The following is a 14684-nucleotide window of genomic DNA, read 5'->3' as shown; positions in this document are numbered from 1 at the left end:
AAACCATCCAACCATTGCCAGCATGGAAAAGAGATGATGATGGTGACGACCGTATCAAACTTATTGCATTTTGGCAAAAATATAATTTCATAATGTCCAGTCTGTTCTGTTAAAATATCTTCAGTTTTGGCTCCAGTATCAGTTAGCATTAACAAAATTTCAAATATATGAAATTATGGTGTCCTTAAAAAAACCCCAAAAACTGCTTTTGAATTTTTTACTTGTAAACTTCCTAAAATTTGCTTAAAATTACACCATTAATGAGTGTCCCTTTTTTTTATTTGAATTTTTTTAGTTTTCAGTTTTGCTTCAAGCAATTAAATTATTTTTGTATTTATTTATTTTTTTGTATAGGAAGCAATATTTCTGAAATGCTGCTGGTTCGTGTATAGATGAGTTTAAAATAGAACGTGAATCCCTCTCCATTACTGCCTGTATCATCTTTAGGCATTGCAAGACCTGCTGGTGCTGCTGTTGGCTGGTACTGTCTCACCATGGATCCAAACCACTGGAGTAATTACAATCAGCCCTACAGCCGAATTAACCACAATAGTACCATGCCCTCAGCCCACAGTTCCATTAACCGTTATGAACTGCCACTTTTGGATCAAGGAATCGGAACAGGTAAAAACATTTACTTCAAGAAATTTATAACTTCAAAGCTGTAACACTCTTAATTCTTTCTCCGTTTACATTCTGCAGACCAGCTTCTCTTATTTTTGCTACTCACAAGCATGTGTGCACCTGTGCACATATTTCTCTCATTTTAGTTCCTTTAACATTTATAGGCAATAATTTCATCTCTCTCTATCTCTCTTTCTCTTATGAAATCTGTATTTACAGAAATTATGCTACTGTTATTGCCCCCATTATTATGATTATTATTATTATTATTATATTATTATTATTATTAATATTTAGAATTTAAGTAGAGAATGCTCATAGTAAAATGTTAATGTTTAAAATGTATTTACTATAATTAGGACATTTTGTAGTTGTATTGATGTTATTTAACTAATTTAAAGTGTCCCCATGGTTTTAAAATTTAGCATTAACGAATGTTTTTCAATTAGAATTTTAAAAGAAAATGGGTGGATTTTTCTGCCTTTAATTTTGTATTATTCCGGTTTTGAAACAAACATCATTTTCTGAACACAAATCAGATTTTTTTAAAAATTCATTTTTTTCTTTTCTCATTTTTATTTTAAAATTGTATTTATTGTTCCCTGTGGCTTTTTAAAGAAAAGATAAAATAATTTGAACTTATTGTATCTCAACAATAAATATAGTTGGACTACGATGTGGTCTAAATAACATACCATGGTTTTAAATATGTTTCCTAAATATGTTCTAAAAGCAAGTTATCTTGTTTTATTCTTCTGTAAAAATGCACTTCACACCAGCTGCATGTGAAAAATGCGCTAAATTCTTTTCAAAAGACTTAGATATTCAGTGTTCTATAATTCTATAAAACTTATGTTAAAAGATTCTTCAGTGGCTTAGTAATGCTACAGAAAGTTTTCATTAAACTTTTTCATTGATACACAATAAAAAACAACATTTATATAAAAACAACAGAAAGTAACCAATAAGTTGATAAATAATTCAGTTTTCTAAATTCTTGATGATATTTAATTATTGTAAAGATAAAGAACAAGGTGGCAGAATTGTTAGCACTCTGGACAAAATGTTTTGCAGCCTTTCTTGTAGTTTTACTTTCTGAGGTCAACTTAGTCTTTCATCTTTATGGGGTCAGTAAAATAAGTACCAGTTGAGGACTGGGGTCAGTTTAATCAACTAACCCCTTCTCCCAAAATTTCAGGCTTTGTACCTGTTGTAGAAAGAATTGTAAGTAAATAGAGCTTAAATTCAAGACAACAGAGACAGCTATGTGCCTTGAGAGATATGATTTTTTTCAAAAATTAGTAAGAAGAAGTTGATGCTATGGAAGCCAAGAATCTATGTACAGATATTCTGTAGAGCTAAGCCAAGAAACGAAAGCCATTATTTCAAGAGGTTCCAAGTAATCGTCTTATAAGAAGATAAATATTAAGAAAGAGAAAATGAATTTGAACAAAAACAATAGAAATTGCTGAGGAATGCTAATGGACAAAAGCAATGGAAGATATTAAGGAATTTGAAAAAAGTGAATAGTGAGTTCTAACATGCCGTAAAAAAGACGGACAATTATTTGAAGAAAGAATGTAAAAGTGCAGGAGAAAACCAGCAGAAAAAAAGCACTTATCTTCAAATATGATAAGAAATTTCTAGAAAGTTAGTGCCTAGAATCAGTTTTCTACAGGATAAAAATGGGCAACATATCAATGAAAGAAGTACTATTAAAAGCCTGATAGTTTATATAGAAGACGACTTGTGTGTAAGATATACAAACTCTGTATAGAATAGATTTGGTTAACAAGAGACGATGAGCAATGGCTAGAAGAATGTTAAGCTTTATTTGATAACCAGTTGATCTAGCAAGCAGGGTTTCATATCAGGGCCTCATGTAAGTGAGAGGAGCTGGTGCGATCAATGCTGTCGAGAAGTAGGCCCCAAAATGGTGTGCATTCTCTCCTGATGACCCCATACACTTGTTGACTTCCAGTATGTGGAGTTCTTGACTGGTAGCACTTGCATGTGCTAGTTGTTTGTAAAACATATATACTAAAAGAGCTTGAGAAGTACCAAACATAATGGAAGCAGAACTAAGTTTGGCAGTTTTTGAAGTAGTGAAAGAAAAGAAGCACCATTGAACTATAGGAAAACAGTTGATGAAGACACCTTTAAATTGCTTATAGAACAAAATTTGCAATTAGTTGAATGATCATTAAGCCCTATGAAAGTGGCTGAAAGAAATGGGTGTGCCTAAGCATTATAGTCTTTCAGGTATGAAACGTTTATTGAGAACAAGAAGTTAGAGTAAGGACAAAGATTGGGATGACATGTGATTTATGGTCAAGAAAGGAGTGAGACAAGTTTGCGTATTTTCCTTGTACTTTTTAATGTGCATAGAGAAGAATATGTGGTAAGCAGGGTCAGGTGAGATAAGTGGGGAGTTAAAAATAGCAGTCAACAACCTGAGATAAGTGGATGACACAACATTGTTGATAGAAGAAGTGTAAAGGTGGATTGGAATTAAAAGTAAAAAAAAAAAAAGTCTGATTTAAATTTAAAAGAATTTAAGATTAGAGATTAGATGGGGGAAGCAGTGGCTGATTTGTTTTACTTGGATGCAAGATTGAAAGACGTGGGGAATGTTTGAATGAAAGTGAAAGTAGAATGGCCTCATGAGAAGGCTGCATTGATCGGACTAGAGAAAATTATCAAAGACAAAAGCATATCCTAAATAACAATGTGAAGACTGTCGAAATCAATGGTATATTCTGTAATGATGTCTCTGGATACGAATTAATAAGCAAGGTAGATGGAAAATGAATGCATTTGAAATATGGTGCTGAAGATTACTGGGAATGTCGTGGACAAAAAGAACAAACGGATCAATACTACTGAAAGTGAAGGAAGCAGTGATTGTCAAAGATTAAAATTCCTTGGTCATGTCTGAATCAATGGTGGATGACATCAGAAAAACATTATGTTCTTAGAACTGAAGATTTCAAAAGGAGAAAGACAATTGCTCATGGATAGATAGATGGAGGTGAAAGAAGTAAGACAACATCTTTGAATTAGAGCTCTGAATGTTTATGAGAAGTAGGTAGAATTAGAGATGGCAATTATTAGTGCTTGTTTTAACCAAAATATTGTAGTTACCAGCTTTAAATGTAAAGAGCAAAAAGAAAACCATTCAACTGGTGCTTTAAAACAGAATTCTGTTGTGATATTTGCTCGGATTTCGTTACAAGACAAACTTCATTGGGAATGTATAACTAAAAACATCATCATTTATAAAATGTGTTATAAAATTTAAAAAACAACTAATTAGGTATTTAAAAAAACAAAAACAAATAATTTGACATTGTTTCATCCATCTTAGCATTTAAATATTTAATCATATTGGTTAAAATTTACTGAAAAAAATCCTTAAAAAGCCCATTTGGTTTTGAAATTGACTTGGCTTTCATATCCACAGGATTATTGAAATGAGTACCAATAATGTTTTTTTTAACCTGTTAAACTGAATTAGGTACAGCTTACTTTTACAAAAATTGGTCTTGTGCTTTACATAAAAAATTTGATATTACTTTAAACCAACTACCTTTTATATTGCTTGGCTATAAATTTTGCAGCAGTCTATTAAATTTAACTGTTAAAAAAATAACATAAGCTATGAAATAAATATAGAGTGTGATACGCTATGTTTTTCCAAATCACACTGTTGGGTTTCTCCTTATATAAATAACATAATGATAGGTTAATTAACTGATAAAAAGATAAAATAATACTATGTATATTTTTTTCTTAAAAAATATATTCTAAACCAAGTCATCTTGTTTAATTCATCTATAGATAAAATCAATTGTCTATCAGTTTCATATAGGTTAAAACAGACAATAATAACTTGGATAAATCATTGTGCAATTTAGGCAGAACATTTCTATCTTAGGGTCACCTATATGTACAAGCTAGGGCACAGTGCTTTTGTGGAAGACTTGGCAGCTTTCTGTGCATTTAAATCTGTCTGTCTGTCTGTCTCTGGAAAGGGTGTCACTTCAGGGATTATGCTACTTGGCACTGGTGTTATTGCAAGGGTTGCAAAGGGCCAGAACAGATATTGTTAGAAGTTTTTTTTTGTCTGATGCTATAATAGTACTTCCAACCCACCAGCCTGTTTTGACGCTTGTTTATTGACCTTGAAATGATCAACAATAAGTATGACTCCAGCAGGATTTCAACACAGCACTATGTTGAAACAAATACCACAACTCATTCTAGCCAATATTTGTGTCCTCCCTCCCAGCCCCATCATTTGACGTCCCTGTTTCATGTTGGCATTGGTTGGGCCATTTGACAGGGTCCAGTGTGTCCAAGGACAGTGTCAAGCCTCAATGTTTACTTTGGCACGGCTTTTAAAGCTGGATGTCCCTCCTTACACCAACCACTTTGCAGCAAGTACCGGTTGCTTTTCTCGTGGTACATGCACCATTGAGGCCACAGCAAGTACCGGTTGCTTTTCTCGTGGTACGTGCACCAGAGGCCACTGTGCAGTTCACAGGACTTAGAACTCTGGGGGAGTACCGGGGGCCTGCTTTATGTTTGGAGACAAGGGGAACACTATGAGGGACAGGAGACAGCAGGCACCTGTTGAGCATACTCCACTGCATGGATACTCACATTGTGTGTGTGTAAAATAAAACAAAAAGGAACAAAGGTGGTGGTATTGCATTTATTTATTTATAATAAATGTGAGAGAGCCGTTTTTATTTTATATTCTGTGATGACTGCTCTATTCTTTAAATCAGTACATTACTTGGATTTTCAGTTGGTAGAACATTTCTGCTGTATGTGGATGATTTTTTCCCCCCTTCTCCCTATACATCCAGTTAACTAGGATTTCACTTAGATTGATGATTGAGGTGTTTGCTTGGATTTCCTGAATTCCCCTTCTCTTAAGATGTATATATATATCTGTAAATGTAATATGTGACAATTATTCGGTAGCCAAGATAAAAAAAAGATTTTTCATAGCGGTTTTTTCGATGGCCGGATAACTGAAGAGGTGGTGGTGTGGATTTCCACCTCGGAGTTTTATCTTGGCTACCGAATAATTGTCACATATTACATTTACAGATAAATTCCTCTATTTACATGATATTGAGGTATCTTTCTTTGTTTTGTTATCTTACCGTTTTTATCAATAATAAATATATATATATACACACACACACACACACACATAATTACATGCACCTTAATCATCAGTATTTTTTATTATTGATTTTAAGATTTTTCAGTTTGTTAGAAAGTTAATATTCTAGATGTTTCTGTTTTGTTTTTGTAATTCTGATTTATATATTCTTTTATGGTAGGCCATTCATTGATTGTTTGGTTCCATTTATTTAGGTTTAGATTGTATTCCCATTCTGGTAGAATTCTGTATATTAACAAGAATATTGATTTCTAACACTAGCATAAAAGACCATCATCAATTTTGGAAAAAGAGAACATTTGATTTAATCAACTGGAATACCTGACTGGTACTCTATTTTTTATTGACCCTAAAGAGGTGAAAAGCAGTACAGGCTTCAGAGTGTTAAAAAAAGGGCTGTCACTAAATATTGCATGCATTTTGTCTGATACTCAGGTGATTCTGTCAGTCCATGTTTATTAAGCAAGGAAACTGTTGTACACTAATTAACTGTTGATTAACTGGAATAAATATTTGAACATGATCTTATTGTGATTTAAAGCAGTTGTACTTAAACTGGAGTCCACGCGAGTCCTTATAAGGTTTAGTTGTTAAAATTAATGTACAATAAGTTGTTATAATTCTACAGTACACAAAATATTTTAACAATTTTTTAATACAATCCCTTATAATATTTAATTAAAAATGCAATGGGATTTTTTGAAGCATTGAATGGCTGCAGGGGTCCAGTAGAGTGAAATAGGGACCAGAAGGGCCGTAAGTAAAAAACGGCTGAGAGCCACTGGTTTAAAACATCAGTTACCATTCAGTTCATTTAGAGATGGGACAAAAATGAAGAATAAACAAGATAACTTGTTTCAAACCAAATATACATTAATATTCAAAAATTATGCTTAGTACATTTAAAGTTTGTTACAAGTAAGTAGCTACTATTTCCCCCTTATATTTTGGGTTTAAAGTATATTTCCCATCATGCTCTTGCCTTCAGTTTTCAAACTCTTTGAAAACTTAACCCTGACACGTTTTTTTTTTTTTTTTTTTTATATTTAAACTTTTAGTTTTGTTAATCTTGACAAGTTAAAATTTTCTTTATAGTGATTGTCGGTTGTCATGGTAACTAAATAATAAAATATGAATTTACATAGAGCCAGGAGGTACTGGCTGGACACTTTTATTTAATTCTGGTAGCCAGTATTTTATTTTCAATTAGATTTTGGTTAGTCAGAGTAGGTATCGTTATGAATTTTTGAAAATATTTAAATGTAATTTCTACTCTGCTTTTTGTTGGAGAACATCCAAAAAGAAACATTTTGATAGCTCGTTTGTGAAATTTGAATAAATATTTTAGGAAATATGACAACTTGAATGGTCAGTGAAATGGTCAAGATTTTGCCTAATTTGCATAAATGAATAAGTAGCTATAGTTGTGATGTCATAACTTAGAAACTGAGGTGATGATCGGTTTCAAATTCCACAAATTAATAGTGACCATGGTATAGTAGTTGCTTAATTTTTTTTCAGTTTCTTGGAAAGAAAACTTTTTTTTTTTGGACAATATTTGAAATAAGTAAAACCTATTTTGTTACATGTAACAAATGGTTGGTTTTTGCAGTGTTTTCAGACCTAGCTAAATCCAAAATTACAAACTTTAGGAACTTGAGCTTTGGCACCTTTGTAGTAGGTTTGGAGGTAAATAAATAAATCATGAGATTTTGGGACATGGCAGCATTTCCATAAAATTTTAATTAGACTATTAAAAATGACTATAAATAGTGGAATTTTGGATCAGGATGCCCACATAAGTTGCATTTTCTTAGTTTTGACAGGGATTTTCCCCATTTTTTTTCTCACCATGGCCTTGGAAATGAAGAGGGGAAGATTCTTATGAAAAAAAAATTAAATTCCAGCTATTGCAAGCATTTCCTATGGTTATATTGTGATCCGTTATCTGCAGGGGGCTCAGTTTTGATACACTGGTACAGGGTATAAAACTGAATCTTCTCTAAGTTTGGAGCTTTACAATAAATTTAATAAGTATCCTTGGAGAGTTCTGTGGAGGGGGTGACACACACACAATATGACCACACAAAACCCCATTTTTTTGGTACATCATTTTCATGATAAAATACCAATTTTCTTTGGGAAATTATATATCATTTGAAAAGTTCTGGATGTGAACTTTGTTCTCATATAGTTTTAATCAAAATCTGACACTTACCCAAGATGTCACGGTCCCTCAAACATCCTGGTGTCTCCACCCATTCACAAAGTTAATCCCATTTTCTTTTGCTATTTTTGACTGCTGAATGCTAGCTCTCGATCTAGTTCAGTGCTCTTGAACACTATAAACTCAAGTTGTGTTAATAATCGTATATGCAGGTAGACGATTTTTTAATATTTATTTTGCTATAAATCTTGATGGTGATAGGTCAAATAATCGTTACGAAACATAAGAGGGAAAACCACATCCTGCTCTTGTGAAAATGTAAACAGTGTGACAAAAATATCTGACTATGTTTAAATCATGGGAAAAAAGATTCAAAAATCACATAGCCTACATAATAATATTCATTGTACAATATAATTTTTATTGATGAAAATAGAGACCAGTATTTCTTTAAGAAATATTTTATAGGCATAGGAGTGGCTGTGTGGTAAATAGCTTGCTTATGAACCACATGGTTCCGGGTTCAGTCCCACTGCATTGCACTTAGGGCAAGTGTCTTCTGCTATAGCCTTGGGCCGACCAAAGCCTTGTGAGTGGATTTGGTAGACGGAAACTGAAAAAAAGCCTGTCATATATATGTATATATATGTATGTGTGTGTATATGTTTGTGTGTCTGTATTTGTCCTCCCAACATCACTTGACAACTGATACAGGTGTGTTTACGTCCCCGTAACTTAGCGGTTCGGCAAAAGAGACCAATAAAATAAGTACTAGGCTTACAAAGAATAAGTCCTGGGGATGATTTGCTCGACTAAAGGTGGTGCTCCAGCATGGCCACAGTCAAATGACTGAAACAAGTAAAAGAGTAAATACAAAATTCGAAGAATATGCGCAAGGTCACTTGGTACAAAGTGATAGAGAATAAACAACATTATCAATATGACGATTACATGCTAATTTTGGACTCTTGAGGCCCTATTGAACTCAACTTAGTGCGAATTCCTGTAGAAATATGTTTACTTACCAATTAATTTGTTCATTTCTTGGAATTTGAATCAGAATTGGTATTTGAATCCTTAAATTCATTTTCTTCTTGCTAAGAAGGAATCTGTCAATTTGACAAGTGGCGTCAATATGTGTTGTATGTATACAAAAAGTGTCAATATACCACCCTCTTCTTTCACTTTATGCTTTTCGGCCATACCTTGACCAGAATCGGCAATGTCCATGATGGTTTAGCAAGAAATTTTTCTTTCTTATAGTATGAAAATCTTGAAGGAAATTATCTTCTTTTCTGAGTAAAAATTAGCAATAAACATTTCGCTTTCATATTTTGCGACAGTATCTGACGACCTACCCTCATTGAGTTTTATATCAAAATAAAGCTAAGACATTAAATCTATAAGAATATACAATTTTTAACAAAACTTGACTTATGGCGCCCGAGTGCATTGATGTAGAACGAGAGCTACTGTTCAGAAGATTAAAAAAAAAAGAAAACTGGGACCAACTTTGAAAATGCGTGAAACTATCAGGGTTTTTGAGGAACCCCTGACATGATATGTACCTGTTGGATTTTAATTAAAACTATATGTAAGAATGTTCACACCCAAAGCTTTTCAAATGTATAATTTTCCATGGGAAAACAGTATTTTGACATGAAAATGATAAGCAAAAAATGTGTTTTTTTCTTGTTCAAACTGTACTTGTCTCCATTGTATGGCACTCTCTAGTGATACCTAGTTATAGCAACATTTTTCATCGATAAAGTAACTCCTTCCTTCTGTTTGTTTATGAGTCCCTTTCTGAGTGTATAGAAATCCTTAAAAACAAAAAAAATGTTCATGCAGAATTCAACAAAATATATTTTTCTATATATTCATTTTGATGGGTAATTTTTCAACAGCTGATAAATACCTGTCAGATTGTAATAAATTACTGGTAATTAAAGCAAATATTATTTTTAAGACCCAAGAAAATAAGAGAATTTGTGATAGATAGTGTCTAAATTGTCTGATACTAATTATTGTCAAATATATGATATTTTAAATTAAAGATCTGAAGTTAGATAACTTTAGAAATTCAAAAACATCTTCAACGGAAGTAAATTTTTGGCATTCAAAATTGTTTCACCAAATCTTAAAAATCATCCACATTCTATGATTTCGTTAGCAAATAAATATTTATGTCACACCAAATATTCTCATTCCTGTTTGTAGTTTGACGGTTGAATTTTGTTGGTTGTATTTGTGAGTTTACAAGACTCCTCAGTAGCTAAGTGCATTCAAAATACAATTCTGTCGGTAATTTTAAACTGTTTGATTTAAATGCTTTAAATCATATCTCTGCTGTACATTAATTTCTTAATAAAACCTGTTCTAAGAACCATAATTTCTCTGTCAGGAAATTAGTAACAGCAGAAAACTTTTTCTTGGATTTCCCTTAGAATTTGATATTGAAGTAATTCACAATACTTTGTCATATTCAGCGTGGAAGGTGTTTATAAGCCACTTAAGAAACACACGAAAACCGTTAGATTCACTTCAACATTTAGTTTGTCAAAATACTTTCGTCGCTTTGAGACCATTTGTCAGTGAAGAGGTTGCGGTCTCAAAGCGACGAAAATATTTCGACAAATTAAATTTAAATGTTGAAGTGAATCTAACGGTTTTTGTGTGTTTCTTAAATGGTTTATAAACACCTTCCACGCTGCAATTGTTTTCATTCTAGCACACGATCTCAGATCAGGTCACTTGCTATGCAAGTACGTCTCCGTAATTTGTCATATTTCACTAAAGTAAAAACATAAATTTTAAACGTTAGATCACTGTAAACAACCAGTAATTGTAGTATTTGTTTGACAATTCTGAAGTTTAAAATTCATAAAAAGCTGGGTTAACGATGTCTATTTTAAGATTGTATTTCTACCTTGATAAACAAATGTTACTTCATTCTTAAAACTGAGTGATTATCATACTTTATCTTTAAGAAAAGTTTAATCTTAATTAAGGAATTTGGTTAAGAGGATGTCAAAGGTTTTGCTGGTATGAATAATAATAATCTGGGTTTAGTTATAAAATGTTTTATGTGAGGTATACATGCCCATCACTTTTTCTTTATTTTTATGTATTGTAAAGTAGTTTGTATTATGAAGTGCTTCCTACTGTGGAAACAACAAAGTTGAATGTATGAGCAAAACGTGGTCCCTTCACTCATCTAGGTGGGCTGTGACTGCAAATAACTAATTCAATCCTGTTCAACTGTTGCCCAACATGCAAAGCACATGTAAAATTATGGTGATGATGATCTTTCATCTCACCTATCTCCTCTCAAAATGTGTTTCTAAGGCTGCAGGTACTGTTAATTAAGCATAATTGTTTGTTGCACTTACCTACAAACAAATAAAGTAATAGAGTAGAGCTAAAAAATTAATTAAAGTAATGTAGTTGAGCTAAATGACATGATTTCATTCTTGTTTTTTCCCCCCTCAAATTCTTGGAAATGCTGAACATTAAATACAGTATTTAGTTGCATCTCTTCTTGTTCGGAGTTTAACTTTGCCTATCATATTTCCTGTGCCTGTAAAACGAACATCAAGGTCAATTAAAAAACTGGCTACACACTCTCCTCCCAAGTTTTGCCAGACTGTACAAAATTCTAAAATCAATAGTGGCTTTTTTATTATTAAAAATATTAATGATGTATAAATTATTAATTTGTGCACACATCTGTTTGTTAGTGTGTATGTATATCTGTGTCTGTCTGGTTTCGTGTAGGCCTCTGACACAACTGAATTACAGTTCACATGTCCTCTCTTCCTTTAAAATTCTCTGGAATTTTCTCCCAGTCACAAATTTCTTGCAGTTGTCAATCAGATCCTCAGAACCTTAAAATGGTTATCAGCTGTGTTTCCTTGTTTGAGAAACCCTACAATGGTCAGGGACCACTGTCCCTCTCACTTTGCTTACTAAAAATTGTATGTGTGTAGATATAGATTAATAGATAACTAGATGCAGATTTTCTAGTTATTTGAACAGCTCTTCCATTATTCATAGTTAAAAATCAAGCTAACTTAACCTTGAAATCGTTTCATTTTACCATTGTCTTCATGACTTTTGCAATCTTAATATAATGCTGCAATGCTACAGACAATCTTTCACAAGAAATCTATTAACATGGAAATTCTAAGTTTCTTTTTCACTGCTTTTATATAAAATTTCAAATTGCTTAAACAGAAATGTTTTCATAAATAAAAGTTACGAGGAATATAAAATGAAATAAAATCGAAAATGCCTCAAAAACTAAACTTAAAATATAAAACTTAATTAAAATTCAGGTTTGAAAGAAAAAAATCTTTATATTGTAATTTGAATTAATTTGAATTCTACTGTTATTGAATTTTGGTTTATCTTTAAATCTTAAGATTTTATTTTCTAAAATCTTATTCATATAAAAATGAAAAAAGATTTGGAAGTGCTCATCTATGGCAAATAAATTTATTGTGAGTGTTATACGTATGTAACATAACGGTGTTGACGAGATGATGGTGCAAGGGATGAGTTAGGCATTTTGTCAGACTGGTTTCAGTCCCTACTTAGTGCAGTTTCCTAACCCTTTAGCATTCAGATTACTCTGTCAAATGTAACATATAACATTCACGATGATTTGAATTAATCATGCATTATCTTGTAGCTTTGAGATTTCGATGGTGTGATCGCTTATGTTTTGAAAGACGTTGTTAGGTAGATGTGAGAGGCCATATCTGGCTGGTTTTAACATAAAAAAGAACAAGTAGAAAATTTGGGACCGGATATGGCTGATTTAAATGCCAAAGGGTTAAGCACTTGGGTTGCTAATGTCATTGGATAAGGCAAGAATGTCAGAATTATTTTATTGTTGAAATCTGTAGGACACTCCAACCATACTCATACATATAACAGGCTGAAATAAAAGCAAAAATACAGATATTTAGTGTTATATGAATACGAGATAAATGTAAATAAAAAAGTATGGGATGTGTGTGTGTGTGTATGTTCGTGTGGATGCTTGTGTTTCATCAGTCACAACCATCATCCTTTTACGTCAGTTTTTCCATGCTCTCATGGGTTGAATGACTATACTGTAATACCTTGTTCCATTCTCATCTTTTTCATGAAGTTAACTATCCTGATAATTGATCTTCATCTCTTCCTATGTCTTCCCCTTCTGTAAATTTCTTCTATTTGGGGCTACCTGGCACTTCTTTACTCAGCTATCATCCTCACCTATGTCATACATCTATATTGATATAGTCTCTCTTGCACACTACAGCCATTTCCACTTCTGTCCAGTTCTTCTCTTTGCTCATTTGTGATCATTCACACACAAATTTACATTTAAATTTCAAATCATTCAATTAACACTAAATTAAAATTCTTCATTAGCACTAAAATTATGCACCCAGTGGAAGATATTAAACTTCATTCTTTCCAACCTTTTGTGCATCCTTTGCATTCAGTGCTCATGTTTTGCTTCTGTGCTATATTGCACTTTGCATACAAATATCAGACAATCTGTTTTTCACTCAAAGAGAGAAGACCCTAGCTTACAGCTCCTTGAACCTTTCCCACGGTTCTTATTTTATTCTCATTCTAGCTACTCTGCTATCAGAACATTCACCTCCTCCACTACTGATTATGTCACATACATAGTAGAAGCTATCAATTACTTCTATGGAACCTTCTGGGTATTTGAAAGAATTTATTTCATAGGTCACTTACTGCTAACGATTCGTTTGCATATTCGACATATGTCACTTACCCACCTGCTTGTCATTTTATTCCACCTGTGCAGCTATTGTTTACATTCAGCACACAGTATGGAATCATTATCAATTCCATTTCAGCATATATGGAGCTGGGCTACTTCCCAGACACCAAGAGAGTCTTGTCATTTCTGTGAACTGAAGCTTTTGTCTTGTCTACTAAGTTTAAAGTTTCTTGATTCTTCATTTTGTTTCCAAAACTTGTCTCTTAATTTTTATGGCTTCATCATCCCATTACCATGTTGCCTTCCAGCTGGCTAACACCTTGCTCCACCTACACAACTAGACTATGGCTTGCTGCAGGCTCCTTCAAACTCCTATTTCTCCTATCTCTAGGCGGCGAGCTGGCAGAATTGTTAGCACGCCGGGCGAAATGCGTAGCCGTATCTCGTCTGCCGTTAGGTTTTGGGTTTAAATTCCGCAAATTCGACTTTGCCTTTCATCCTTCCGGGGTCGATAAATTAAGTACCAGTTACGCGCTGGGGTCGATGTAATCGACTTAATCCGTTTGTCTGTCCTTGTTTGTCCTCTCTGTGTTTAGCCCCTTGTGGATAGTAAAGAAATATATTTCCTCTATCTCTTTCTCTTCATCACATGTCACCTAGTACTTCTCTGGATCTATCTCTCTGAGTCTGTGTCACTCTTATTCCAAAGCCACCGATCCTTGTCTATGCTGAGTGTTCATTCTTTAATGAAAGAGGTTTAAGTGTTTACAATGACTTGTTTATCTTATTTCCTGGTCAATATGAAGTTTATTTGGCTGATGCTTGACAGATTAAGAGCTGACAAAGTGGCTGAAGTAAGTGGAAAAATTGTGCCATGCAATTCCAGGAAACTTAAATTCATCTCCGTTCTTTGTTATGTATCCATAAGCTTCATGTACATTTAG

General features: G+C 33.1%; 1 protein-coding gene across 4 annotated transcripts in view; it reads left to right on the top strand.

Moving 5' to 3' along the window:
- Nucleotides 1-14684, top strand: part of LOC115217116 — a 175808-nt gene that overhangs the window by 38004 nt on the left and 123120 nt on the right. For all 4 annotated transcript variants that reach the window (XM_029786718.2, XM_029786717.2, XM_029786716.2 and 1 more), the window contains exon 3: nucleotides 355-624. In XM_029786718.2, the coding sequence (XP_029642578.1) occupies nucleotides 495-624 (130 nt within the window). In that variant the 5' untranslated portion in view covers nucleotides 355-494. The remainder of the gene's footprint in view (nucleotides 1-354; nucleotides 625-14684) is intronic.

Source organism: Octopus sinensis, linkage group LG11 (genome assembly GCF_006345805.1).
Source record: "Octopus sinensis linkage group LG11, ASM634580v1, whole genome shotgun sequence".
Lineage (NCBI taxonomy): Eukaryota > Metazoa > Mollusca > Cephalopoda > Octopoda > Octopodidae > Octopus > Octopus sinensis.
This window is presented reverse-complemented; position numbering and strand designations above follow the sequence as displayed.